The sequence below is a fragment of the Colossoma macropomum genome, unplaced genomic scaffold (genome assembly GCF_904425465.1).
Source record: "Colossoma macropomum unplaced genomic scaffold, Colossoma_macropomum, whole genome shotgun sequence".
Taxonomy (NCBI): domain Eukaryota; kingdom Metazoa; phylum Chordata; class Actinopteri; order Characiformes; family Serrasalmidae; genus Colossoma; species Colossoma macropomum.
The window spans coordinates 25,690,599-25,717,178 of NW_023494795.1; the positions used below are offsets into that span (position 1 = coordinate 25,690,599).

The window sequence follows — 26,580 nt, forward strand, 5'->3', positions numbered from 1 at the left end:
TTAAAATCTAATTTACTCATTTTTCTCTTTACCCCAAATGCAGTTGATCAGCTTGGACATGTTTGTTTGTGGAAATTTGCTCCCGGAGGCTAATGTAGCTAACAGCTAATGGAAACTTCTAGCTCACTAATTAGCTCTGTGCAAACTGCATGTCTAAAACCTCACATGTCGAGTTGTTAAATGATCTTAAATAGTCATTATTGTGGTTCCTGACACTGCATGACAAACTGTTATCTATAAAGAGGGTGAAAGTACATCACAGCTAAAAACAGTAGCAGCCATGTTAATTTTCTATTTTCATACATAACAATGAGTCATACAGTGTCAGAAACCACAGAAACAAACCTTCAAATTGTGTAAGTGAGATTTTTCTCTGAACTGTGTCTTTATGGCTGTAATGTATTAACTCTCTGCACCCATGCGCTCGTGTATTTGGTTATCAGTTCACCTGGGGCAGAAAGAAAGCACTCTTTAGTTTATAAATGTCTGTGTATTCTTTTCCCATCTTTCAAAGGGTCGCATCCTCATTCTCTCCACCGTTCCTCCTGTCTGAACACCGCAGTAGGTCTTTTACTCATTTCCACCACTCTGTCTGGAGTGTCTTCTGTTTATTTGTTCTTTAGGCTGCCTTTAAACTTCGAGAGACCACCGAGATGTTTCCCTCCGAAAATATTTAGCGAGCCATGACCTGGTGGAGCTTCAGAGCACTCAGTGCCCGTTTTTAATAAGCTTACCTCACTGTGCGTTCAGAAACTCGAGATGACTTTAAATGCGCAGATATGGAGGAGCCTGGGCCTTTTAATAATGTCCATAATGACCTGTCCTCTGGCTGTATGGAGTAACTTTACGCTGCATCAAACAAAGCACGGCCAAGCCCCGTAGAGATGAATGGGGAGCCGTATTGTCCATTAAAAGCAAGAATGTGAGTAGTAGATACAGTATCATGATGACAAGTAGAATATGTTTAATAACTTTATAAGCGCATTTTTGCTTGACAACAACCACCATTTTGGTGGCTTTTAACCCTTTAAACTGGAGGTTTATTCAGTTATTAAGCTAAAGGTCGCAAATTTGATTGCTGGTGATGCCACAGCCATCCATAGCCTGGGAGTCCAGGAGAGGATAAAGGACTTCGTTCTCTCTAGGCTGGTAAGATGGGGAGAGAATCAGGCCCAAAAGTAACCTTAGTAAAGAATGTGAGAGTTAAGTAGCTATTAGATTCATCCCTCTTGAATCGTAGCATTCTTGGTTGATTAAGATTCTGTCAGTTGCCTGTTTATTTGTGGTTTTACTTATTTATTTTTGAGTGAGTTATAGTTAAAACTATACATATTTCTGCAAATGGAATTTTTAATCATATATATATATATATATATATATATATATATATATATATATATATATATATACTTATAAATGTTTAAAGGGCCCATATCATGGAAAACTGAAACTTCCTCACCATTTTTCTATGAAAGAGTCTGATGTAGTATGTAAAAGTTTCAGAATGTTCACTGCAGTCAGTACAGTCCATAGATGGAAACTAAGCTGCAAAAATAGACCGTTTAAAATCTTTTTGTGATGTCACAAGAAAACACATTTACTCAGATATCCACCTATTCAGCCGCTTAGCCTGACTGATTTACTGTGGTCTGCCATTTAAATTGTCAACTGTAGACAGGCTAATATGATTTGTGGATGCACTAATATACAGATCCATTAGAGTGTGTTTTGACCAGTTGAAGATGTGGAGGAAAGCAGACAGAAAGAATAAATTCTCTCTAGAAGAACTGGACATGCTGACGGTGCAGGCCAGCACCAGACAGGCAGTTTGGAAAATCACCATACAGAAAATGAATGAAATTGGAGCTACTAGAAGACAAGGTTGCTCTAAATAACAAATCTGAGACAGTAATTGTGTGATGGAATGGTCTGATTTTGCTTTGTCACTCTCCTCTTAAGTGCTGTGGCTTTTCCCAAAGTAATTGCACCTTCTTCTTCTCGCCGTTAAAAGCTGCACATTTATTTCCAGGTTCGTAGAGGCAGTTCAGGCTAGTGAATCACTCCAGGTTGTTTGTGTGGTCTCTTCTCATATTGTGGTACTACATTACCGACTTTTAAAATGCATATTAATGAAGTCAGGTGTGCTAAAACTTGCAGCTTAGCAGCGACCTTGTGTACGCATGCAAAATGAAAATGAAAATAGTTAAGATTAACTTAGTTGAGCTAGCTTTTAGTTAATATTTACTTAGTTGAGCTAGCTTTTAGTTGATATTTACTTAGTTGAGCTAGCTTTTAGTTGAAAATTGACATAGTTGAACTGACCTTAATTTGAAAATCAGCTTAGTTCAACAGACTCTTTGCTAAAATTAACTAACTTGACCTGACATTTAGTTGAAAATCAACTTAGTTGGGCTGACATTTAGTTAAAATCCACTTAGCTGACATGGTTGAACTGACCTTTATTTGAAAATCAACTTAGTTGACATTTTAAGTGGAAATCTGTGTAGTTTGGCTGACTTTTAGTTAAAATCGACTTAGTTGACCTGACTTTTAGTTGAAATTTGACTTAGTTGGGTGACTTTTTAGGAAAAATCTAATTAATTTGGCTGATGTTTAGTTGAAAATTGACATAGTAGTCGATGCCTAGGCATGCCAAGTTTTTTAAACATTCTGAGAACACGAGAAGAAGACAGAAGAGGAAGAAGAAATGGATTCTGTGAGTAGTAGTGACAATGAATTTATCATCTTTCTTTAAAACACTGCACATAGGTATACTGCATATTACAAAAAGACAACAATATGGGGAGGTCCGCCACTTTATACAACAGCCGAAACTGTATAATGAGCAATTCTGAAGGTGTTTTTCTGTATCAGTGGAAGTATTTGAAGCACCGTTTGAGGCACATTTGCTTGGACTGCTGCCAGCATAACAGAGCTCTGAATGGTCAGTCTGATTTATAACGCATCCACGCAATGCAGAAAATTGAACTGATTCAGATGAAAAACTCTGTGCAGTCCGTCTCAGAGTCTGTCAGTTTCAGACAGGATTCATTTGCTTGTGTAGTTTACAGAACTTTTTTCATCCTTGAAAGTTCCTCAAGAAATTTTACACGCTTAGACACTGAAGTTGCACAACCACACACACACGCAAATATACACGCACACACACACACATCCCCTCCGGACCACGCTGCTTGCCTTGAGTTACAAACTCCAATATTTTTCAAAACTCCCCTAACATCTGTTTGCTTTTACAGAGCCGTATGAGGCCGAGTCCTCAGAGCTACAACTGTTTACACTGAGAGACTGTAGTGAAATTTACTGAAGCAGGGATGCCAGCGCTGCTCAGGTCAGATGTATAGTATGTATGGTATGCTCCTATTACGTTAGGAGTCTGAAACTTTGTAGAAAGGGCTAAGGGGAACGGCTCCTCATGCAGCAGCCCTGCTGGAGCAGTGTGTGTGAGTGATTGAGATGTAAGGGGGGGTAACAGCCAGGAGCCTGATAAAAGCACCACAGTCACCGGTGGCCTCCAAAGGAGCAGGAATGCCACTGATAACAGAAGGACAGGATTCAAATGTACACCGCACACATACACACAGTTTGTACATGCATACACACACATTCCTGCATGTGCAGAACTTTCTTCTACATTTATACTACTGTTCAAAGTTTTTCAATCAATATTTTCAACAACAGAAAAACAATTTGGTTGCAGATAAGTATTACAGATTTCAAGTATTAATAACTGGCTTTACACTGTGAAACTAGTTGCATGTTGTGATGCCTGCATTATAATTTCCATAGTAGACTAAAAAAATGCAGGAACAAGCAGCTGTTTAAACAGCTGTATTATCTGTATTAGCATTAGCTGCCTAGTATTAATATTAGTATTAGCAGGCTAGTAATTAAGCTAGTTACAGAACTATTTGTTGCCACAACTCTGGAAATTGATGAAATGAAAAACTACCAACGTTGAGTCAGTCAGGGGGTGTCTCCTTTTAAACTGCCCAACAAACCATCTTCTGTTTTATTTTTGTGCCCATTTATCCGGTGAAATCATGTTGTTTGGTGGTTGCAACTGTTTCAAGTGAGTTGCAGGACACTTTATGCAATTTAGTTTAATGTAGCTTTCAAGCAACTCAAGTTGCATGAAAGTTTCACCTTGCAAAACCAGCAAAAAAGCTGTAAAATAAAAGAAAGAGGTTTTAAATGTGTCCAGAATTATAAACAGAGCTATAGGTGACTAAAATTATTCAAATATATAAAATTGCTAATAATACTTATTAATATGATAAGTGATTTCAAATTTTGGACTGGTAGTGTATGTTTGTCATATTTACTAGCAGTAAAATTGACTGATTGGTTTCCAGACCTGGATTAAACCAAACTAAAAAGCATTTCCAGGGATGATTCACCATCGTCATTGCAACTGAGGCTTAATCCTTGTCTGGGAAACTGCTCCAAAGAGAGTTTACAGTCTAGTAATGTGTGAATAGATTGTGAAAGCAGCACTGCAGGGAATTACATTGAAAAGCTGGAAGAAAAAATGACCTAGTCTGTAGAAAAGCAGACAGAGTGAAGGAAGGAAGCCTGCAGAGGAGGAAGCAGCACGCTATAATCTTCCTCTCGTGAGGCCCCAGAGTAAACCTGACGCGCTGCACACTCTACACACAAACATGCACGTATGCACCATCTCAGACGAACACATAAACACAAACACACACTTGCACCCAAACACACAACCCTACACTGACTCCTACATGACCGCGCTCCCCTTACAGTCACAACCACGGCATGAAAGTAAACCAGCAGAACTACTGCTATTATCAGTACATACAGGTGCCTCCATATATACAGTACTGTGCAAAGGTTTTAGGCACCTGGGAAATTACATTTAAAAGCTTTTTATCTGGGAACTAAGTGTTCATTTACTCAGAAAAATACTAATATTATAAGAAATATGACTCATGTTAATACAGTAAGTAGTGATTTTGCATATGTCAATGTGTTTAACTATTTTCAAACCTCCCCTGATATTGGATAACATTGTAGCTATCATCCAAACCTGATATGGATAATCTGTGCTTCATTATGTTAAATCAAGTGTAATGAATTTTGTGTACATGTGAAGTCTGGAGGTGTCATGAAATCTGGACCCAAAATTTGTTTTCCAATCTAGTTCACAAGATATCATCTACTTTTCAAAGTTAGGAAATTCTAGTTACTTGTTACTGTATTTTATATTGTTTTACTGTATTTATGTTGTTATATGATGTTTTACATTTATATGGGCAGTAAGTGTATATAACATTCACACACACGTTATTTACTCTGCTTATCCTACTGGTCGCGGGGGGAGCTGGAGCCTATCCCAGCGGTCATTGGGTGGAAGGCAAGAAACACCTTGGACAGGTCGCCAGTCAATCACAGGGCAGACAGACAGAGAGACATATACATTCGCACACACACATACACACCTAGGGGCAATTTAGCATGTCCAGTTCTCTTGACTGCATGTCTTTGGACTGTGGGAGGAAACCGGAGCACCCGGAGGAGACCCACGCAGACACGGGGAGAACAGGCAAACTCCACATAGAAAGGACTCTTTAATATTCAAATAACTAAAAATAAACATAAATACAGTAAAAAGTAAAAAGAGTTTTTGTCCTTTAAAAAAGTTATTAATATATTGGGTGAACTTTGGAAACTTTCAACGCAAGATAATGTAACAAGATTTTATTCTAAGCACTTTTGGAGCATTTCTATTGGTCCAATTAACATGTCATAAAATTTTCACAGCTGCTGAGCTCAAATTATACAGATATATGGTTTATACATGTTCAGCCCCATGTACTGATATTTTATAAAAGTGTGTGTGTGTGTGTGTGTGTGTGTGTGTGTTAAGCAGAGATTCTAGATCAGATAGACTTTGCTGACTCTTCTTATGCTTCATACCTTATGGAGGTGACTGCCAAAGAAAGAAAAGACCCACACCCTCAAATGTGCACACACACACACACACATCGGCATATACACCCCCACACATATGCAGAGATCTGCTCTGGGAGGGGTGTTTAATAAATATTACCCAGCTTTTTTTCTCGAGACTTTGCCAAAATATGTAGTGTATTGTGCAACATTCAAGCTGCAAAAAGGGGGGGGGGTGGAGCTGTTGTTATGAAAATCAAACATATTTTTCACATTGAGTCTAATCAAAGGCCTTATAGAACGATGACCACCTCTGCATTTCAAACAGCGTAGTACGGCACAGAGTTTATTCTGTTCAGTGGATCCTAAGATGTAAAACTAAGCTCTAAATCTGTGTACAGAGCTCATGCACTTGCACACATACATATACATGCAGATGTGGATTTAGCACACACATTCAGCTCCCTGCCAGCTGTCTAGGAGGGGAGGCTCCAGAGAGTGAGATCAGCCATTATCTCATACCCAGAGACCAGTCTCTCCCAGAATGACGTGTATGTGTGTGTATGTTTAAGTGTTATATTAGAATCATCTCAAAGTACTAGCACCAATATACTGATACCAGTGTTCATTTTTTGACTGTATATCAGATCAATTGTTTGTGTGTGTGTGTGTGTGTGTGTTTATGTGCGTTTGGACACATGTGAATGATCAGATTCTGGGGTGTTCGCTGCACACACACACAGCTCCAGCACTGGGAGAGTGCAGTTCAGTGCTGCCAAACTATTTCATCAGGCGTTTGGACAGCAGTCCAGCTTCAGCAATGCGTTCCATTCTGAGGGTCAGTCCCCTTCATTCCATCTTAGCTGTAACTGTAATATTTCCAGCTCACTAACGTTCACTATACTAGTAATGAATTCACTGTCTTTAAACGTCAAAAACGTATACAGTACCATGCAGAAGTCAGAGACCAGCCTTCATTTCTTTCGTTACCATGAACAAGTTATTTATTTTTCAGGATCAGGAAAAAAGTCAATTATACATACGGAAAATTACACCGAAGCCTCATCAACAAAATATATCACACAGTGATGATTTCAGTATTTAATATGTCCATCCTTTGCGTTTAATACAGCTTCCACTCTTTTCAGAAGACGTGCTTTCATTTTTTTAAAGAAATCTGCAGGGATATTTTTCCACACCTCCAAAGATTAGAAGTTACATTTTCTGCTTCTTATAATCCAAGTAATCCCAAACACATTCAGCGATGTTGAGGTCTGGACTCTGGGCTGGGCTGGTAAATTCATTATTCTGAGAAAAACAGCAGCTTCTAAGTTTGATTTGCACGTTTTTCTTTTCTCAATCATGTCTTCTTGACAGCTACACATCCTTTCAGACTCGTAGTGTTGAGTTGTCGTCTCACAGTGGAAGGATGGACAGAAACAACTGTTGATTTTTTCAGATCTGAAGCAACAGTAGAGCTTGATTTTCTCCTCTATCTCTGAAAGATGAAAGCTTTAAGTTCTGTTTATCTGATGGGAGCACAAGTTTCAAAACATACCACACACTCTCCAGTCCATACAGTCCATATATGGAAACTCAGCTGCAAAAACAGGCTGTTTTTAAGTCATTGTTTTTGTGATGTCACAAAAACTGAAGCATTTCTGTATGTTCACCTATTCTGCCTACAGCAGTTTAGCCCCGCCCATTCACACTGAAGTTATAAGGAATGTTTCAGCCTGGACTGATTTTCGAATAAGAGCTCAGTGTAGGACAGCCAATCAGAATAGAATCTGTAAATACGTTTGCACATATTTATCTCGAAGGTACAGTTGCAAAGACAGGCTGTTTAACTGTAAGGCATAGAGAGAGGTTGGGAAATCATCTTGTCAACATGAATTATAACTGTTTTCAGTACATAAACCCACACGAACATCTTATGTGGACCTCAGGAATAACAATAAAATAATGACCTCAGTTCTTTATACTTTTCAGAACACTCCAAGTTAAATAAAAGCAAAAAGATTTATGCAAACTCTTGCCATATGTTTTTAACTAGACATTTTTACAGTATAGTTAAGAGTGTGAGGAGTAGAAGTGTGGCTCCAGTGCAGTTTAAGAGGTTATAAAAGCATCAAAACTGCTTTCAGATATGTGAATATCAGTAAGACAGATGCCAGAGGAAACTGTCAGAATTGTAACTGTGTTTAAATATTTATTGTTGTAGTATGTTCCCTTAGCATTGAGATCCAGGAGATAGTACGCTCCACCGAACTTGCCCTAGGCCTTGTCAAGTGCTTTGTTCAAAATCAAGGCAAATATTGGTTCCCTTCTGGCTCACACACACACACTCTCTCACACACACACACACACACACACACACACACTTTAGCCTGTATCCCTCTCACACTGAAGCCTTCTAATCTGCAATAAACTGCCTTCGGACCACCGGGAATGGCCAAAGAATGTGAGGACCATCCCCCAGTGTACACCAAACCCTATCACACAGCATTGTCCCAGCTAGAGGCTCATACATTAGTATCAGGCAGGGATAGCAGTGGAATGCCAGAAACATGGGGACGATAGTGAGATGGAGAGGAGAGAGAGATTTTCACATTAGTGAAGGAGCCTAAATGTGTGTTTCATTTAATTTAATCTAATTTGATCTAATTCAATTTAAACATATATGATAATAATATATGATAATGATAGTGTCGGGAGTATAGAGACCTGAAGAAAGAGGATGTGAAGCTTCACTGCTTCAAAACCTTTTTTGCCAATACTGAAATGAGGTTACATGAGTGTTTCTGTGCTAATGAGTATCAGTGTGTGTCTTAATTTATGTAGTGTACATGTGTTGAAGTCCCAGACAAATCAGGCCCAGATTTGTGTGGTTTTAAGATTCTGATGATTAACATTGCTCAGTCTACACCTCCTAGCCTGCTACGCTGCTAACGCAGAACTAAACACACCAGCATGAGCGAGGAGAGAAGAGCAAAACAGGCTCATATACAGGTGGAACTGGATCCACAAACATTATCCAGCTTTGAAGCAGTACTGTGTAAAAGTCTTGGCCACCTAAGCACAATGAGTGTGTTTACATGCACTCAATAATCCAATCATAATTGGATTTCTGCAGTTATCTGATTATTCAAATAGTCTTGTAAACAGTATACTCTGATTTCTTAGATCAGAGTAAGGTCTAGAAATCTGATAAAGAGAGCTGAATTTTAGCTCAGCAATCAGATTTCTCAGTGCATGTGTACCCTTACTCAGATTTCTTTTGGATTTCTCAGTCTGCGCATGTGCGAAAACAGACCGCAGTACCAGAAATAAGCAGTGTTGCTGCGAGATGGCAGCAAAACACTTTGGAGCGACGCTGAAACCAACTACACGTTTGATGAAGTAAAGGATTTAAATATTCTTCATCTTCTAGATGATGTATGTTCATATTTTCCAGTAAAGTGCACAGTGTTTTGAAAAAACTGCGGCATGAAGTTTGAGTTTTATGTCACATCTTCTTCTGTGAGTTCATTGGCCGGTTTCAAAACAGAAATCTGATTACTGTCTGACTCATGTAGACCTGGAGTTTCCCCATTGTCTGATTACTCAAGTGCATATAAATGTGACAATCAGATTACTGACAAAATCTGATTTTCTGCACTTATCAGATTATTAAGTGCATATAAATGCACTCATTGTTTTAAAACCATTTATTTTGGCAATGTGTGTTCTTGTAAAATCTGAACTCATTGCCATACATAAAACCACTACTTATTGCATCAACATTATGCATATTTATTATGGCATTATTATTTTATTAGCCAATCAGTGCTTACTGAGCAGATAAACAGCTTTTAAATCTAATTTTCTCAGGTGTTTAAAACTTTTGCACAGTACTGTATGACAAAACCTTTTCACTTATTCACTTTACTGCTGGATGTGCATATGCTGATTGCTGGCGTGGCCGATTGACCAAACAAATGGACGAATGGACGCTAGCTCAGTTATACTTGCCAGGTTAGCTTTTGTTCATCATTAGCTTTCTCAGAGATGGAGAGTGTAGGGAAACATGCTTTCTTTAAATCTGTGTTGGCGAGATAAGACACATCAGCCATTGTGATTATCTTATCTGTGATTATCTTATCTGGTTTATTTCTTGGGTCATTTAAAGTGTACAACCAGCCTAAAAGTCAAATGTTTGTGAGCTTCCTGACTTTTAACTCCTCCTGTCAACTTAAAAACGTAGATGATTGTGTGCCAAATCTTCCATTCCATTTACTTCCAAATAAGCTTTCTTTACTTGTTAGCTACATTAGCCTCGTAGCTTCAGTGCAAAACTAAAGAAGCAAACTTTAAGCACCAAACATGTGTTGGCTGATTGAGTGTATTACATTTGTTTATTCTCCAGGTTTTGTGAGTCAGGTGAATCAGTCTGGAGCGCTCTTGCTGGGTGGTCAGTGTTCAGTGGTCAGTTGGTCTGATCCCTGTTAATGGGGAATGTGTTATCACCTCTGATGCGATCTAGGGCCACTTGAGTGCTGGCAGGTTGGGGTGAGAGGTGAAGGAGCTGAGGAGAGATTTAAAGGGCAGAATTCCTCCTCCTCCTCCTCTTTACAGGATATGTTCTCCTCAACTGACCCCTCCCCACCTGGGATTATGCAAATCACAATTGCTGCGAAAGCCCCAATCCTGAGTTGTGTGCTGTTGTCCCCAGCCACAGTCTGCCAGTCCATTAAAAATGTCTGTCACATTGTTGCACATTGTGAGTTGCATCAAAGCCACAGTTCTTGGGCTCAGGAAAACAGTCCAAAAACTATTGAATTGGTTTCGACAGAAACTTTTCGGACAAACACTGTGAAAACAGTTGTAAATGGGTTTCATCCAATGTCGGCATGCTTTTAACTTTTTTTTAAAAGTAGTACTTCTAAAAGTAGTGTTCTTTGTCTGCTTATCATCTCAGAAAAACGAAATATTGTGCATTGTGGAAATATTTTTGCCATATGGCCCACCCATAATTAGCCCCCTAAAATCTGAGGCTTATTACATACTAAGGCTTATTATTTAGTCACTACAGGGACTTCAGTGCAAACTGGCTGAGCTATTCTTAGGTTATAGAAGTGTTTAATGAAACTTGGGCCTGCCAGTGGGCCCTGGCCATTTAAGGGGTTAATGACTAAACAGGGAAGGTGTATGAGAGAGGATGGATGACCACATGGGACTACATTCAATGACTATATAAGTCTGAAGACAATTAGCGTTATAAGCATTGTGATCAGTTTAATTAGGCAGCTCTGACCCACTTAATAGTGAGTCAACATCCACTGACAGCACGCAGCTGCAGAAAGTGAAAAACGGGAAGGCTGGGAACAAAGTGAGCGAGGAATGAGCACAGGCACAGGAAACTGCAGAAGGAAGAAGAAATCATGACGCAAAAGAATGAGGGCTTTTCCTCTGTGGCATTCTTTAGCTTCCGGTTTTCCATAGAAAGCAAAAGAGAGAGAGTGGGACAAAGAGTGAGTGAAGAGTATGTAGAAGGTGGAGTATGTAGAGAAGGATAAAAATAAAGATGATGGTAAAAGAGAATGAGAATGAAATAAACTGAAAGAGGTATGGGGTGAAAGGGGAAGAGAGAGAGAGACAGTGAGAAGCGTGAGAGACAGGGAGAGAGAGTCCTCTGATCCTGGGTAGATTCAGCGGCCATTTCCTTTTCCTCCCATTATTTCAACATCATCTCTCCAGCTCGAGGAATGCGTGCACGCAGCAGGGTGTGTGTGGGAGTTTGTGTGTGTGTGTGTAGGTTCGTAATGATGTCATTGGTGTCCCGTTTGAGGCCTAAACTCAGTGTGTAGCCCACCTCCCCCTGTTCCTGCCCTGAGAGGACCACACCCTCGAAGCCCACATTCCTGGATTCAGTCACATTTATCTGATGCTAGAGATAGCATGTATGTCTCTCTCAGTTCCGCTGAGCCACACTACGATCACTTTCAGCTACGCCAGCAAAAACCTTCACTACCAAAATTACATCTAAACTTATCAAACTTTAAAAAGTCATAAACTGACGAAAAATCAAAAGTGTACAATTTTCCCCTCGCTCTACACCATCTAAAAAGGGTACTGTACAAGGCCCCTGCAAAACTAGTGGCTACTTTACTTTCACAGTAATTAAATGGACCACAATAACAGTAAATAACAGTAAAATAGCGACTCTATACTGTGACTCCACAGTCACCTGCACCTCAAGATTACTGAGATATAACTGTGTTCTGCTTTACCCTCACAGTTACAAGCTGCATAAGCTCTCTATCGTTTTTACATAACAACTGTAAAAGTAATCTTACTAAGCAGCCAGTAATTTACTGTAAATTTACATATGAAAAAAAATACTTTAACTTTACCAGAACTATAGATGTTTTTTTGAAAATGAAAATTTAAGATACATCAAAAACCAATGAACATATTTATTTACAATGGTTTACACTCTATATGCTTAACTTTGCTTGTAATATGCAGAGAAATTACCAAAAACTTACTTCTGGAAACACCAATGAACAGTACTATTGCTTTTTTACTTTAAAAGTCTTTAAAACAGTGAAATAAAAAAAAAACATAATTGTCAAAATAAAACACTGTTTTTATTGCAACGTTTGCAGCTTTTTAACTCTCAGTTGCTGTCACATCCCATAATGCTGTGCTGTACAACTCAACTTCAACATCAGTGATTTGCAGATTTGCAGAAAATATCTTGAGTTGATTTCACAGTAAAAAGATAAATATTGTGAAATCCTGACAGTAATCAACAGTGTGCATTTTAGTCCACTGAGGTACAAACAATGTAAATGTGTTTCAATGTAAACTGTCCTTAAAGTCTAATTGTGGACCTTAAATAGTTTTAAATGTACACTACAAAAAGAGCGTATTTATAGCTTTTTTATAACAAAACTGTTTGTGAGTACAAATTCTGGAGTTAAGATGTGTCTGTTTTAAATCAAAGCAACTTAAAAATATAACTGTAATGGAATACAATACAGTAAGTTCTCTTTTTTCTGTTTTTTATTTGAATTATTTGCATAATTGAACATATTTTTGTAAATAACATGCTGTAATGTGGTGGGAGAGTGCAATATAGCTCTACTCACATAACAGACGCACAGTAATAGTGATGCACACCCTGCACTCTATGCTTTCTCTCATGCTGAACAAACATTATGCAAGTGAGCAAAATGACTGTCAGCCAGTCAGATTGTTGATATGTGGTGTGGAAGCACTCAAACTGCATACTGAAGATTCAATACTCAAACACACACTGAATGGGAGATTATTGCAATGGTTGCAAAAATTGATGTGAGTTGGAGATAATTACTTTTAAAAGCAATATTAGGCTGCTTTGGGGCTCAGATCTAGTCTGCAACAACACGCTGGCAAAGCAGCCAACAGCTGACAAGAGAAATTATTTAAATAGTGCTTGGCTAGCGCAGATTTTGAAAATGTATATTTTAAAAAAATTATGTAATAATACAAAATTCACCCTAAAACAACTACACATTACTTTTTACTATACTCAAATTTTTTGGTTCTTTTTTGGCAGTGGCAGTTACATTCCTTAAATCTGGGGATGCTGCAGCCCCCTCAGCACCCCCACATTCCTGACTGCTTATGTTGTTTCTGCCACTGTATGACATACTGTTCTATAAAATGGCCAAAAGTACAGTACATCCCTAGCCAAAAGCAATATAGCAGCCATGTTCAAGCCTGAATTTTGTCAGTACCTTTGTCCACTTAACATGTCTTGGCTGAGTGTTTACAATTAAGCATAATAGGACAATTATGTACAACTGATCTCTCACAGAACTGCCACTTTAAGTCAGGAGCACCATCGTGGAAGTGGACAGACATGCCTGACCATAGAATGATTCATGAAGGAGGAAGAGTCTTTTGTAACATGCTTCTTTGAGGAAACCACATTACCGTCTACCCCTTCTGACTCACTTATGTGTCCACATTTCAATTTTCAATGTTAGGGAACTGTACGTACCGAATTCCACTCTGGCTGAGTCACCGGGAATTAAAAGGCCTTTCCCATGTGTCACATCCCTTATATCTGACCTAATTGGTAGCTTGATTGACTGCCATACACCACAGTGGCCTTCCATGGCCTATTCAGTAACACTTGTTCCTCGTAACTGTGATCTCAAGTAATAAGTGGATAAACATTTTATTGGCATTAAATTCACACTGATAAATGTGCTTGTATGTTGAATAAAATCAGTGTTGAACCCTATTCATGTAAAAGGATCACATACCCAGCTGAGAGATACTGAAATCCTTGGAAATGGAAAATGGAAAAATCTATACATTTTATCGTTAAACTCTCAAAGTTGCCTAACTGATCTGTCCCATTTTCATTTTTGCTGGACGCTTGCGGTTTCGTGTTAAAATGTCAAGTTTCTTTACCTCCAAGTCTTTTCAGAGACGTTTACACATGCCTCCCATTGAAAGTCCTCACGTCTCACTGATTGTCTGGGGCTGCAGAGAGCTCTCTCTGTCTGGAGTTTGTCTGACGGTTTCAGGCCAGGCGGGATTAGAGCTGTTATCACCCTTTAAGAGCAGATTTCACCTGGAATTTGCACATTCCTTCATGACGATGGGGAGGTGTGGGATTTGATTAGGACGCTCTACGTCTGAGGAACCTCACCAGTGTTCTTCAAAGCTTCTTACTACCATACAGGCCCAGCTGGACATGCCTGAGTTGCTCTAATTTACAGTTAGAATGAGCCATTAACACACTTTAGGGTTGTAACTGGTGGAGTATTGGTCTAACCTTTGGCTTGCAAAGCTAACTAGGTGATACTTCCTTTGGTGATTGTTCATTTAATAGCTCTGAGTATCTCTAGAAAATATATTGATGTCAAAACGTTGGTAGAAGTGTTTTTAATTGTAATGTGCGTTAATGTTTTGGGCCATTCATCCTGGAATGTCCACACAATGTAAAGCAAACTTCAAATGTTGTACAAAGCTAAAAATGGGGAAGTTTCAAAGTTTTGATATGGCCATATATATTACCTTATACTATTAGTAATTATATTGCACTTAATACAAAAATATAGTTGTCTCTCTGTACAATACTGGTTGAATGGCTATATAAAGTTCTGGGAATGCTCTAGTAGACCACCACAGCTTGATTTAGGCAATGCCTGATGTTTTAAGTGCCATTATTTAATACCTGTTGCATCTATATGTAGCCAAAAAGGTTATATAGCCTACAGCATGTCTTAGGAATGTTTTATGGCAGTTCCAAGTACCTTTTAAGTAAATGTTTGATATGTTACATTAGAAGTTGTGACTGGATACCTGTGATATATCTGAAATTCTTGCTTTTACTGCTTCATACAGCTACAGTAAATTCCTTCAAGATAAGTCATAGATCCACAAAGTCTCTTGTGGCCGATGCTGTTAGCATTCCTACAATGTTAGAGCTGTCACACATGAGAGAAAAAAGAAGAGAGATTGTATTTTCCTGAGAAAAAGTGATACTAAGAGATAAAGAGGGAGGAATAAAGGGAGAAACTAGGGAGAAATATGGAGTACACTCCACAAGAATTGGCTCTTTGGGGCTGCTTTCGGTTCCATAAAGAAGCTTTAATGGAATGGTTCCTATATTTTATAAATGTAAGTGTAGAGTTCTTGAAGTTTAAAGCACCTCCAGCTAATTTGAAAGTTTTAAACTTTGTTAAAGAACCCAAGCCAAGAACCACTGAGGAGAAAATGGAGAAGAAGAAAACACTATACATTTATTATTAGTTGATCAAAATTACATTATACATGACATTTAATGGCATTGAGAGAAAAACGAAGTGTGAGAAGAGAAGTTGGAGTATGTGAGAATGCTTAGCAGCAAAGGCAATAGGGCGGGGAGGGGGGCGTTTAGAGGAAGAGAGGAAAAGGAAGCCCCATTCAGAAGAAAAGAGGAGCACTGGACAGCTGAAGAAAAGAGGGGAGGGGGGAGCTGGGATGGGGTGGTCCCACATAGGGTCTGTGTGTGTCAGAGTGTGTTGAAATGTGTGTGTTGCCCTCCTCCTTCACTCATTGTAATCCAGAAGCAGAGAGGAGGAGAAGCTTGGCTTGGCCTCGATGAGAGTTCACGAGAGAGTAACCTAAAGAGCAGCCAACTCCTTTTACTGAGAGAGACTTTCACAGGCAGACACTTTTACAACAGGACATTCTAATCAGCATCTCCGCCACAGACAACCGGCTTATTCAAGATTGTGGTTCTTTGATTCATTCTTGGACTTGAAGAAGGCTTATCCAAATGCTTGGGACAATAACTTTAACAGGTAATGTGTGTTTTCAGGTTCTACAGGTTTTTCAATTCATTTGTTGGCTGTTGTTGAACATGAATAACTTTGGGGGTTGTTGTGTGGTCCCAACTTTATACAGTCTCCAACATTTTAAAATGGAACTTCTTGCTGCTTTATATGCTTTATATGCTCATATGTTTTTATACATTAATTTAATGAACTTAGGGTGAGTGAACACCGTTGCACTTTCTTTCTTAGAGTGATGATGTTCAGCCAGTGTTTCTTCAAGGGCGTGGTAGTCACTGGCTTTAAACTAGTGCATCACTTAAGCAGGCAAGATAACACAGCAGGCAAGATAACACAGCAGGCAAGATATGGTTCACTTCATCAAGCCTTTTTGCAGTATAGTAAACATCTTTGGGTCACACTTTATTTGTATGGTCCCCTGTAGATGATCTACAGATATCTGAGTTATTACTAAACTTTCTGGTGATACACATTTAATTTTCGACAATATTAAGGTTAGGGTTTGGTTCAGAAGTAGGTGTAGATTTTGAATTTAGGGTTAGGGTTAGAATTAATAGAATATTTCACACACAATTTCAAGTTCAGTTGCATTTAATAGATATTTAATTAAACGTTAGTTAAGAGTTTGACCGAGCATCTACAGTGGACCATCCAAATAAAGTGTTACCCACTTACCACTTAAATAAAGTGTTGTAATTATTGTGTTCCAGTGCATCGTAAAGTCACAGTTGTAAAATTGTAGAACTAGTTAGGATTTTAAGAAGATCCAGATATTTGTGAAAAAATAAACCTGAGCATGTCTTTGTGATTAGAAAGTGCGCCCCCGTATTAGAAGACATTCCAGTTGTTCCGTAACGCCCCTCATCCATTCATAAAAAGCTCCACAAAGAGCACGGGACCAAGTTGGAGCATTCCATGACCTTATTTTTTGTATATGTAGCATGAGCAAACATGTTTCAGACAACTGTTCGCTCTAAATATACTCACACTATATATATGCTTCAAAAGACAACTTTTGAGCTGATGGGCTTTGGAAGCCTTGCATGTCTCTGTAAGGAATTTTAATTAGTTTTTTAAGCCCCTTAGATCTTAGTCAGGGTCCTCTTGAGGAGCCCCAGTGGGTGGTGTATGTATATGGGATTGATTACCCTGTTGCAAATGACTTAAGTAGGTTTTTGGAGAGGTTTGTAACAATTGCATGAGCATTAGTTGAATGTTTCTTTACAATTATTCACAATATATTTTTCATACCTTATTTTTATACATATCATCATAACATAAATTACATATTTATACAATGTCTTCTATACCCTTAGCAAAAAGCGTTCTATTTAAATAACCATATACCCAAGGTTCTCCTTCATTGAAAAGATCCAAAGAATCAGTAATTATACTCTTAAAAATAAAGCTGACAAAAGGGGTCCTTTGTGTGATGCCATAGGAGAGCCTTTCAATGGATGGTTCTTAGAGAACCTTTTGTAAATGTCATCTGTGAGTGTGAAGAACATTTTTTAAAGTTTAAAGAAACCTACTCAGAATTTGAAGTAGATAGAACCCTTTTTATAGAATCTTTACATAAAATGAACCTTTAAAAAATTCTCCCCACTCACATTCAAACATGGTTCTTTGGGGAACAAAAAGTTGTTCATCTATAGCATCATTCAAAGAACCTCTTGCATTTTTTTAAAAGTGTGCAAAGAATAATGTAAGCGTTCTTTGAGATGTCTTCTCTATTTAACTATTATCTTTAGAAACAAATCCTAGAAGAACCCTTAAGAAGTGTGGGTATGTGGTTAATTTCAGTTTTCATCATTCTCCATCCATATCAAATCAGTGGTATTGGTCACAGTACTGTACATCTTGACTTGTGCCACTGATTCTATAGCCAGTATCATCAGTATCACTAGGAAGATGTGGTATAGTCGTATAGGTACAGGCTATAGTCGTTTAGAGCCATAGTGGAATAAGGCACAGTCATTCAGTCTGGGTGGGGTGAAGTTCTGGCTTGGTTGGAAGTAGATAAACGGTACTGTTTGCTGAGTGCCACCAGACCCCAGACCTCAGGCTTGTTCTTCCTCAAGCAGGGGTACTAATTACTAGCCTGCAGTTGCATACATCTGTTTGCCAAACATGACAGACAAAAGGGGGGGTGGAGTATAGAGGGCATGCCATAAGTTAAGATCCCCCACCCCAAACCCTTGTGGACGATCCAAACCATTATCCCACCAAGAGTTCAGAAAACACCCCCTCCCCCCCCTTTTTTAAAAAACTCCATCCACTATGCTATATAAGCAACCACTAACAGAGAGATGGGATCAGATTCCTTAGCTCAGGTTTCAGTCCACTCAGACACATTTTAGAGACAGCAGCAGATGCAGGGCGGCTACTAGCTTCAGTAGCCTCTTGACATATTTTGTATATGTCTCCCTCTCTCTTTCATGGACACATACCCCCTCCCTGTCTCCAGCTGTTCAAGGCATCTAAGCAATGTAATGTTTAGTATGTGTGTATGTGCGACATACACTGACCACTCTGTCATTAGCTAACAGATAGGATTTGCCATCATAATGACATTAGACAATCTTCCTGATGGTGTTGTTCTATAGGGCTTCCCATCTATTGTGGTTGTTTAGTTATACAGCTAACACTCCAAAGCTTTTCAAACATAGCTTTTCTTCAACCACAACCACTATAGAGTTGCTTGTTTGTGTACTCCTCAATGTTTTTCCACTTTTATTATCTTTGAAGGACCTACCCTACTGTTTGATTAACAAATACATGGATGACGTGACAGTGTAAGGGCTGCTGTGGCAGTGACAATGATGTGAGAGCCCTTTTCAAGCCCACCCAACTATTCTTTCAATTCTCAGCATAGTAAGATTGTGAAATTCCTGGTTACGCATTGGCTACCACACTACTCCCCATCCTTTCAATTCACAGTGTGGTAAGATTGTGAAATTCCTATCAATCTTTTTATCGGCCTCTTTCTCTGTGCGACACATCCAGGGCTTTCGTCATGGCTATTTAAGTTTTAGGATGGACAATAGCATGGGGGGCCCCCATTCATTTTGACCAAGCCTGGAGAAGCCAGGGACCTATTGTGAAAGACCTGGGAGCAAAACAATGTAGTCTTTTTCTAGAAATTAAGGCTTTGTTTTTTTTTCAGGGGAAGGGTTGTTGTGTGGTGGGGGAAGTGAAATTACATCTTCTGAATTGCTTGGAGGAGTAGCTTTAGTTCATTGTTTCTTGATAGAATCTTTGTTTTTCATTTTTGTTAGAATATGCAGGTTAGGAACAGAGTTCTCTGGAGCTGCCTCAGAACACAACATGCCTGTAGTATGAAATTAAAGTCTTGCAATTTCATGCAATTTTATGTTTTAAGTACATCAGGAGTGTTTTATCTCTAAATTACATTTATCACCAAGAATGAGGTTTCATGGAGAATGATGCTAATTTCAGAGATTCCAATGACTATGTGAACTGAATATAGATATTTTCCAGAGAAGATAACAGTCAATGATGTAACCACTATGCAGGTTATCTCTTCTTGAAGACTCCACTCTATCTCAGTGCCTGTGACCAGAAAGTAAAATAAGATTACTTAAAAGGAAAGGATTTGATTTTTGATGCTATTTCAGGAATACCAAAGTCTTTTTCTATGTGTGCATGTTTGTCTGACTGTCTTTAGGTCTGTCAGTAATGAGTCAGGTAATGCGATACTCATGCAGTAAAACTTTTTTAGTTTTTAAAGTAACTGGGTGTGTTTCGGACCCGAGAGCAAGAGCAAGCAGAGCCAGATGTGAGCGTTCCCCAATGAAAGGATGGATGTCAGAGGGAAGCTGGGCCTCAAGGAGCACAGCACTGCCTGTGAACTAAAGTTCCCCTCCCTAGCCTGCACAGAACCCTATATCCACCCCACTCCTGTCAAAACACAGATAGACATGGGAGGAATTTCAGACGTGTGTGTGTCATGTGGTGTGTTTCTCTATTTTTCTCACCTGTTACCATGTGGCCTGTGGCCATTCAGTCTAATAGAGTACCAGTATGATAAAAGTCAAAGCTACAAAGAGATTGTATTTTTTACTTTTATGTGTTTGCTGCTTTCTTGTAAATTAGGTCAGTGCATTTGCCCAGACGTTTGGCAGTGCTTATGTGATTGTGAAACTTACAACAGAGAAATTTCCCCCTAAGGCCTTGTTGTTGAATTGTGTCATCATTCCTAAGCCTGTGTTTTGGCTTTTGCTCAGAGGAAAACATCAGCAAATCTAAGGCCAAGATCAGATTGTCATCATTTGCCTGATTAAATCTGTACAGGGGGTGAAAGTCTTTTAGGGAATTTTGCAGTTCCTCAACTTCAAATGTTTGACGCATCATCTTGAATTTATTATAACATTAAATAATGTATTTTCCATGTATTACCTTCTTTTCTCCCTTGTCAGTGATTAATATTAGGGTTAATGGCTGGAGATCAGCACAAAGAGATGGCCTGTTTGTTAATTACAATGAATAATTCATCAAATTGATGTGGTTATGTTTTTGTGTGATGTTTTCTTGTATAAATTACATGGTGCCAGGTTTTCTGTTCAGTTCAATAAGTTGTTAACTGAAACAGCTGTTAAAATTCTATGACATTGCTTTGTTTATTCTCTATTTGCAGTTGGCCAGACAGATGCCATGCCGCAGAAAGAAGACAGCCCTGAGACGATTGAAGTACTCCAAGATGAAGTTTCCCCTCAAGTTAATGGAGAGCAAGAGGAGGATAAATCTGTTGATGTAGAAAAATCTGAAGCAATAGAGGAGAAGGCAGCTGAGGAGAAGCCAAGTGAGTCTAACGAGGTGGGCTTCAAAAAGATCTTCCGCTTTGTTGGCTTTAAGTTCACACTGAAGAAGGACAAGAATGAGAAGACAGAGCCTGTGCAACTGTTGACAGTGAAAGAAACTGAGGAAGGTGCCTCAGAGGCTGCTGCTGAGGAAAGCAAGGAGGAAACTGTCACAGAGGAAGTGAAGCCTAAGGATGAAAATGCTCCAGATGCACCAGACACAGAAAAAGAGGCCACGACTAAAGATGCTGTGGAAGCAGAAGCAGCAGCCGATCTCCCAGCAACCGATGCCCCAGCAGAGACTGTAACAGATAGCAATGCAGAACCTGAACAGCAGCCAGCTGAAGAAACTCCAGAGAATGAGGCAGCTGAAGAAGTAGCAACAACTCCAGAGAAAGAGAAAGACCCAGAGGCACAAACTGAATCCCCCACCAGCCCACCCTCCCAAGAGATACAGTCCCCCTTCAAAAGATTCTTCACTCAGGGAATCTTCTCTAACCTGCGTAAAAAGACAAGCTTCAAGAAGTCCAAAGATGAGGAACCAGTGAAGGAGAAGTCTCTTGAGGAGGATATAAAAGAGACTGAAGAAAAAGCAGAAGAGGCAGTCGCAGAAGACAAAGAAGTTAAAGAGGATGTGGAAGAAGGGGCAACAGGTGAAAAAGCAGAGGAATCAGCACCTTCAGAGGAGAGCAAGGTTGAAGCAAGTCCAGAAGAACTGCCATCTAACACTGAGGATGAGAAAGAGGAGGAGCCGAAAGTGCAGGCTGAGGCAACAGTTCAGACTCAGCCAGCAAGTGAGACTGAACCAGCACAGGAGGCTGAACCTGTTGCTCAAGCTGTAGCTTGTGAGGTTGCAGAGACCCCTGTTACTGATGTTAATAATGAAGCCAAACCCACTGATGATACCAAACCTGCTGATGACAAGCCAAGTGAAGCTGCAGAAGAACAGCAAAGTCCTGAAAAATCTGAAGCAGAGGCAACCACTGAACCTGAAGCTGTGTCATCCCAAGAAAAATCCAAGGCTCAGGGAAGCCCACTGAAGAAGCTTTTCACAGGAGCAGGTTTGAAGAAGTTGTCCTCCAAAAAACAAAAGGGCAAAAAAGAAGCAGAGTCAAAACTAACAGAGTCTGGCGAGCAAGTAGTTGAGCAGATTCAGTCATCGACTGAGTCAGCTGAGCCACAGAAACCGGACAGCAGACCCTCCTCTCCAGAGCCAGAGGAATCTGGTGAGCATGTGGTAGAGGAGGCCACTCAGCCTGAGGCTAAAGTGGAAGCTGAAGGTGAGGCAGTTACCTCTGACAGTGAGAAGAAGAAAGATGGCATCCTTCCTTGGGCCTCTTTTAAAAAATTAGTCACTCCAAAGAAGCGTGTCAAGAGGCCATCTGAGAGTGAAGATGAGGCACCTGGAGACAAGCCCAAATCTGCCACCCTCTCCTCTACAGAGAGTGCTGTCTTAGATGACAAAACGGAGGAGACAAAACCAAGTGACGAAGTAAAGGAAGAAGCTAAGGAGGAGTCACAAGCTGAATCCAAGGCTGAGACAAAAGCTGAGAAGCTTGAACAAAGTACAGAGGAGCCGAAGAAAAAGATGGACACTTCTGTGTCCTGGGAAGCTCTTATTTGTGTGGGATCAGCCAAAAAGAGAGCAAGGAAAACCTCAGATTCTGATGATGATGAAACCAAGATAGAGGAAGAAGTGCAGCAGGCTGGAGAAGAACAGGCTAAGACTGCTGAGTCTCCACTTGGAAGTTCCCAGGAAGCTGACCATGAAAATTTAGCCTCATCACCAGAGCCAGAGGGAGAACTTGTGTCTACATGGGAGTCCTTCAAAAGGCTGGTGACCCACCGTAAGAAACCCAAAACAGAGGACAAGTCTGATGAAGCCTCAGGTCCAGAGCAGACAATATCTGACAGTGAAGTACCAAAAGAGGAGTCATCCTTTTCCTTTAAAAAGCTAATTCCCCGTAGGAAGAAGAAGTCTGATGCCAAACAAGGACCATCTTCTGATGTTGGATCTGCAGAAGAAGACTCTGACACCCCAGCTGTGGTGCCTCTGTCAGAATATGATAACGAACAATCAGAAAAAGTTGAAATGGAAAAGAAAGAGGAGACCAAGACAGAGGATGCAACGTTAGAGGCCACTCCAGTCACTCCTGCAAAAGCCTCAGCTGAAGATAGATCACCATCTTGGATTTCAGCTGCTGTGGAGAAAACTGAAGATGAAGCAGAGGGAAAGCAACTAAGTGACATACCTGAAGAGGGAGATACAGCTGCTACACCTAAATCAACTGATAACACCATTGCAGAGGACATTGTAGAGTTTACATCAGAAGCTGTAACCGCCCTCGAGCCAGCAGAAGAAACTGAAATGGTCTCTGCTGTCTCACGCATTACAGCATCACCTGTTACATCTGGAGAGACCACACCGGTTCCAGGAGATGGTGTTGTAAAGGCTGAAGTAATTCTCCAGGAAGCTGTGGAGACAATCAGTGTTACATCAAGTGCCATGGCTGTGACAGTAACTGAAGAACAGAAAAAAATTATTGCTGTCTCTACAAGCCCGGTCCAGGTTGAGTCTGCAATCAAAGAAGAGAAAGTGGTATTGCTTGCCCATGACAAAAGTGAAGCAACAGCTCTTTGCACTGGTCTTCACACCAGTGAAATCAAAGATGTGGAAGAAGAGAGCCCAGTGAAGGCTTCAGTAGAGTCTGTCTCAGCTGTTAGTGAAGCACTGCCAGTAGAAGTGGCCGTTGAGGACCAAACTCCAAAACCTGAGGAAGCTGGAGTGGACAAGGAAAATATTTCCGAGGCACAAGTAAATGAAGTTCAGGCTGTGTATAAAGAACAGCTTCAAACACCCATAGAAAATGCCGTGGAGGACACAGCACAGGTTGAGGCAGTGAAAGAGACATCAGAGGCTGAGATTGTGAATGAGCTTCAGGAGGCAACAGCAGTCAAGGTGGCTGTGGTCACTGCTGTTCAACAGGAAGCACAGATACTTGAGGAACCACTCGTGGCAGAAAACTCTCCAAAAGTGGAGACGGAGGGTCCAATTGAACCGTCTGTAGAAGAGCCAGTCTGTGCTCAGACTGTGGAGGTCACTGAAATTGCTGTTGCTGAAGGTGAGAAAGTGCAGGAGCTAAAGGACATTAAAGAATCAGTCGCCAGTGTTGAGGTGTTATCTGTAGAGAGTGTAGCAATGGCTGTGTCGGAAGAAATTACACCCTCATTAACAGATACCCCCATAGCTGAAACAGTTGAGTCTAAGGAAGATCTCATTCCTGTTGTGGCCCCAACAGAAAAGTCTGCAGTGACCGAAGAGATTGTTTGTGTTAGCCCAGCCTCAGCATCTGAAACAGAAGCAGAGTTAAAGGAGGAGGCTGTTATAAAAGAGGTTGCCACAGTTGAACTCACAGCTGATCACAACATCCAACTTACTGTAAAAGATGTTGAGGTTGTCACAGCTAAAGTTGAAGCTGAGGGACACATTGAAGTGAGTGAGAAAGTTCAGGAAGAGGTAGAACCATTGCAGGCCATGGACGCAAAGGAAGCAGAAGCCATTCAGGAACAGAGCACAGTCATTGTCCAGGAAGTCATTCAAAATGTTGTCGAGAATCTTGGTGAAATGCAGAAGGAGCAAGAATTATCAGAAAAGCCAGTGGAGGAGAAAGAGATTAGTACCACAGCATCAGAAGAGGCATCAAAGCCTGAAGATGTGCTGACAGCTTCTGAGAAGACAGAGGAAAAACCTGTAGTATCTGTTACAGCTGAAGAGGAAAAACCTTCAGCAGATTCATCAGTCCAAGAAGAAAAACCTGCAGATGATTTACCGGTCCAAGAAGAAAAAACATCTACTGAAACAACCTCTGAGAAGCCACTTACGTCCGAGACTGAGAACACAGCTGAAGAACAGCAAACTCGCGTAATCACTGAAAGATCACCAGTTGAGGTCAGTGAAGCCATACAGATTTCTGAAACCGTTCCAGTTGCTATTACAGACGAAATCAAACCTGAGCAAGAGGAGCTTGCCACAGTATCTGTGGATGCTGTGCAAAAAGATACAGATGTAATAAAGCAAGAAGTGGAAGTAAGAGAAGTTGAAAAGAACATTGAAGTTGCTGAGAGCACAGAATGTGAAGATGGAAAATGTCAAGTTGAGGAAGATCTTAAGGAAGTGCCAAAAGGAATCCAAAAGGTAACCACAGAGACCCCAGTTTCAGAGACGCCAGAAGAAACGGCCACCCTTGTCACAAAGCAAGCTCAGATGATAGAAGAGCAGTGTCAGGTTGAGACAACAATGGAAATGAATGTTGGAATCATAAATGTAGTGGATGCTGATGAAGGAGCAATCCAAGACACTGACACAAGCATGAAAGGCGACAGCTCGAAGAATCAGGTACAACTGGAAGATAAATCTCAAACAGTATTGGAAGAGTCTCAAAAGGATATTTCAGCACAGGACATGGAAGAAACCAAGGAGGAGTCCGAAGATGCCACCTGTCAAGAGACAGATGCTAAAGCCAGTGAGGTGAAAATGGCTGTCGAGGAGACAGTGAATGCCATTAAAGAGGAAGAGGTGACTGAGATACCGAATGAAACTGACCCTGCCTCCCCAGAGACTGCAACAGTGTCATGAGCTAGTGAGTATCTCTTGTCCAAAAACTCATTAACATTTGTATTACTTCTAATACTCCAATTTATTTTGAAACAAAAGCAAAAATTAAACAGCTTACATGTGTGTAAGCAGGAGGGCATTTCTCAAGGGTCATTTTTTTCATAGAAAGTGAAAAACAAGCCTGGGTTATTGTTCTGAATTCCTCAGATGAACCATCGCATTTTCTCATGGTTCCTTTTTAAAAACATCAATGGACCTTCGTTTTATTACCGCCGGATTTGCCGGCTTGTGAAATGAAAAAGCTTTTGTTCAAGGTACAAGTAACCAAGGGACCTTCGATATCAAAGCAGGAATGCCGCAGGCTGACCCTTTACTTTGTAGGCTGGCTCTTAAAGGGAAGCCGTGTGAAGGAGAGATGAACTTGTGCTGAAAGACTGATTATAATTCCCCCTCCCCTCCTCAACACACACTCCTTTTCTCTTCCCTTCATCAAAGCCTTCCATATGTAGTCAGGGAACCATGTCTAAGAACACCTATGATTCAATTGGACACATTCGATAAGTATTTTGCGTCACAAAAAGACAAGTTCTTAGTATTATACTGTATTTTCAGTAACTAGAATTATAGGATTATATAAAAGAGGTGAAAGGTAAAAAGCAATGCAAACAAAAGTGAAACATAACAGTGGGGGACAGAGAAGGAGAGGACATGCTCAGAGAGTAGAGAGGAGGCCAAGGTAGAAGACAGATGGGTGTGTCTGCTAAATGTTTGATGAGTGCTAATGCAGCACTGCAGTGGAGCAGAGGCGGGTGAAATATAGCTACGCAGCAGGAGGTTTGGTGCAGGATTCTCTCTCTCTCTCTCTCTCTCTCTCTCTCTCTCTCTCTCTCTC

At 40.2% G+C, this 26,580-nt stretch overlaps 1 protein-coding gene across 2 annotated transcripts in view; it reads left to right on the forward strand.

Moving 5' to 3' along the window:
• Positions 1-26,580, forward strand: part of akap12b (A kinase (PRKA) anchor protein 12b) — a 71,743-nt gene that overhangs the window by 42,200 nt on the left and 2,963 nt on the right. The window contains exons 1-2 of one of the 2 annotated variants that reach the window (XM_036582008.1): positions 15,908-16,262; positions 20,911-25,713. In XM_036582008.1, coding sequence (XP_036437901.1) covers positions 16,238-16,262; positions 20,911-25,709 — 4,824 coding nt within the window. In that variant the 5' untranslated portion in view covers positions 15,908-16,237 and the 3' untranslated portion in view covers positions 25,710-25,713. Of the gene's footprint in view, positions 1-15,907; positions 16,263-20,910; positions 25,714-26,580 lie in introns of those variants that run through there. The other variant, XM_036582007.1, reaches the window with a different exon arrangement.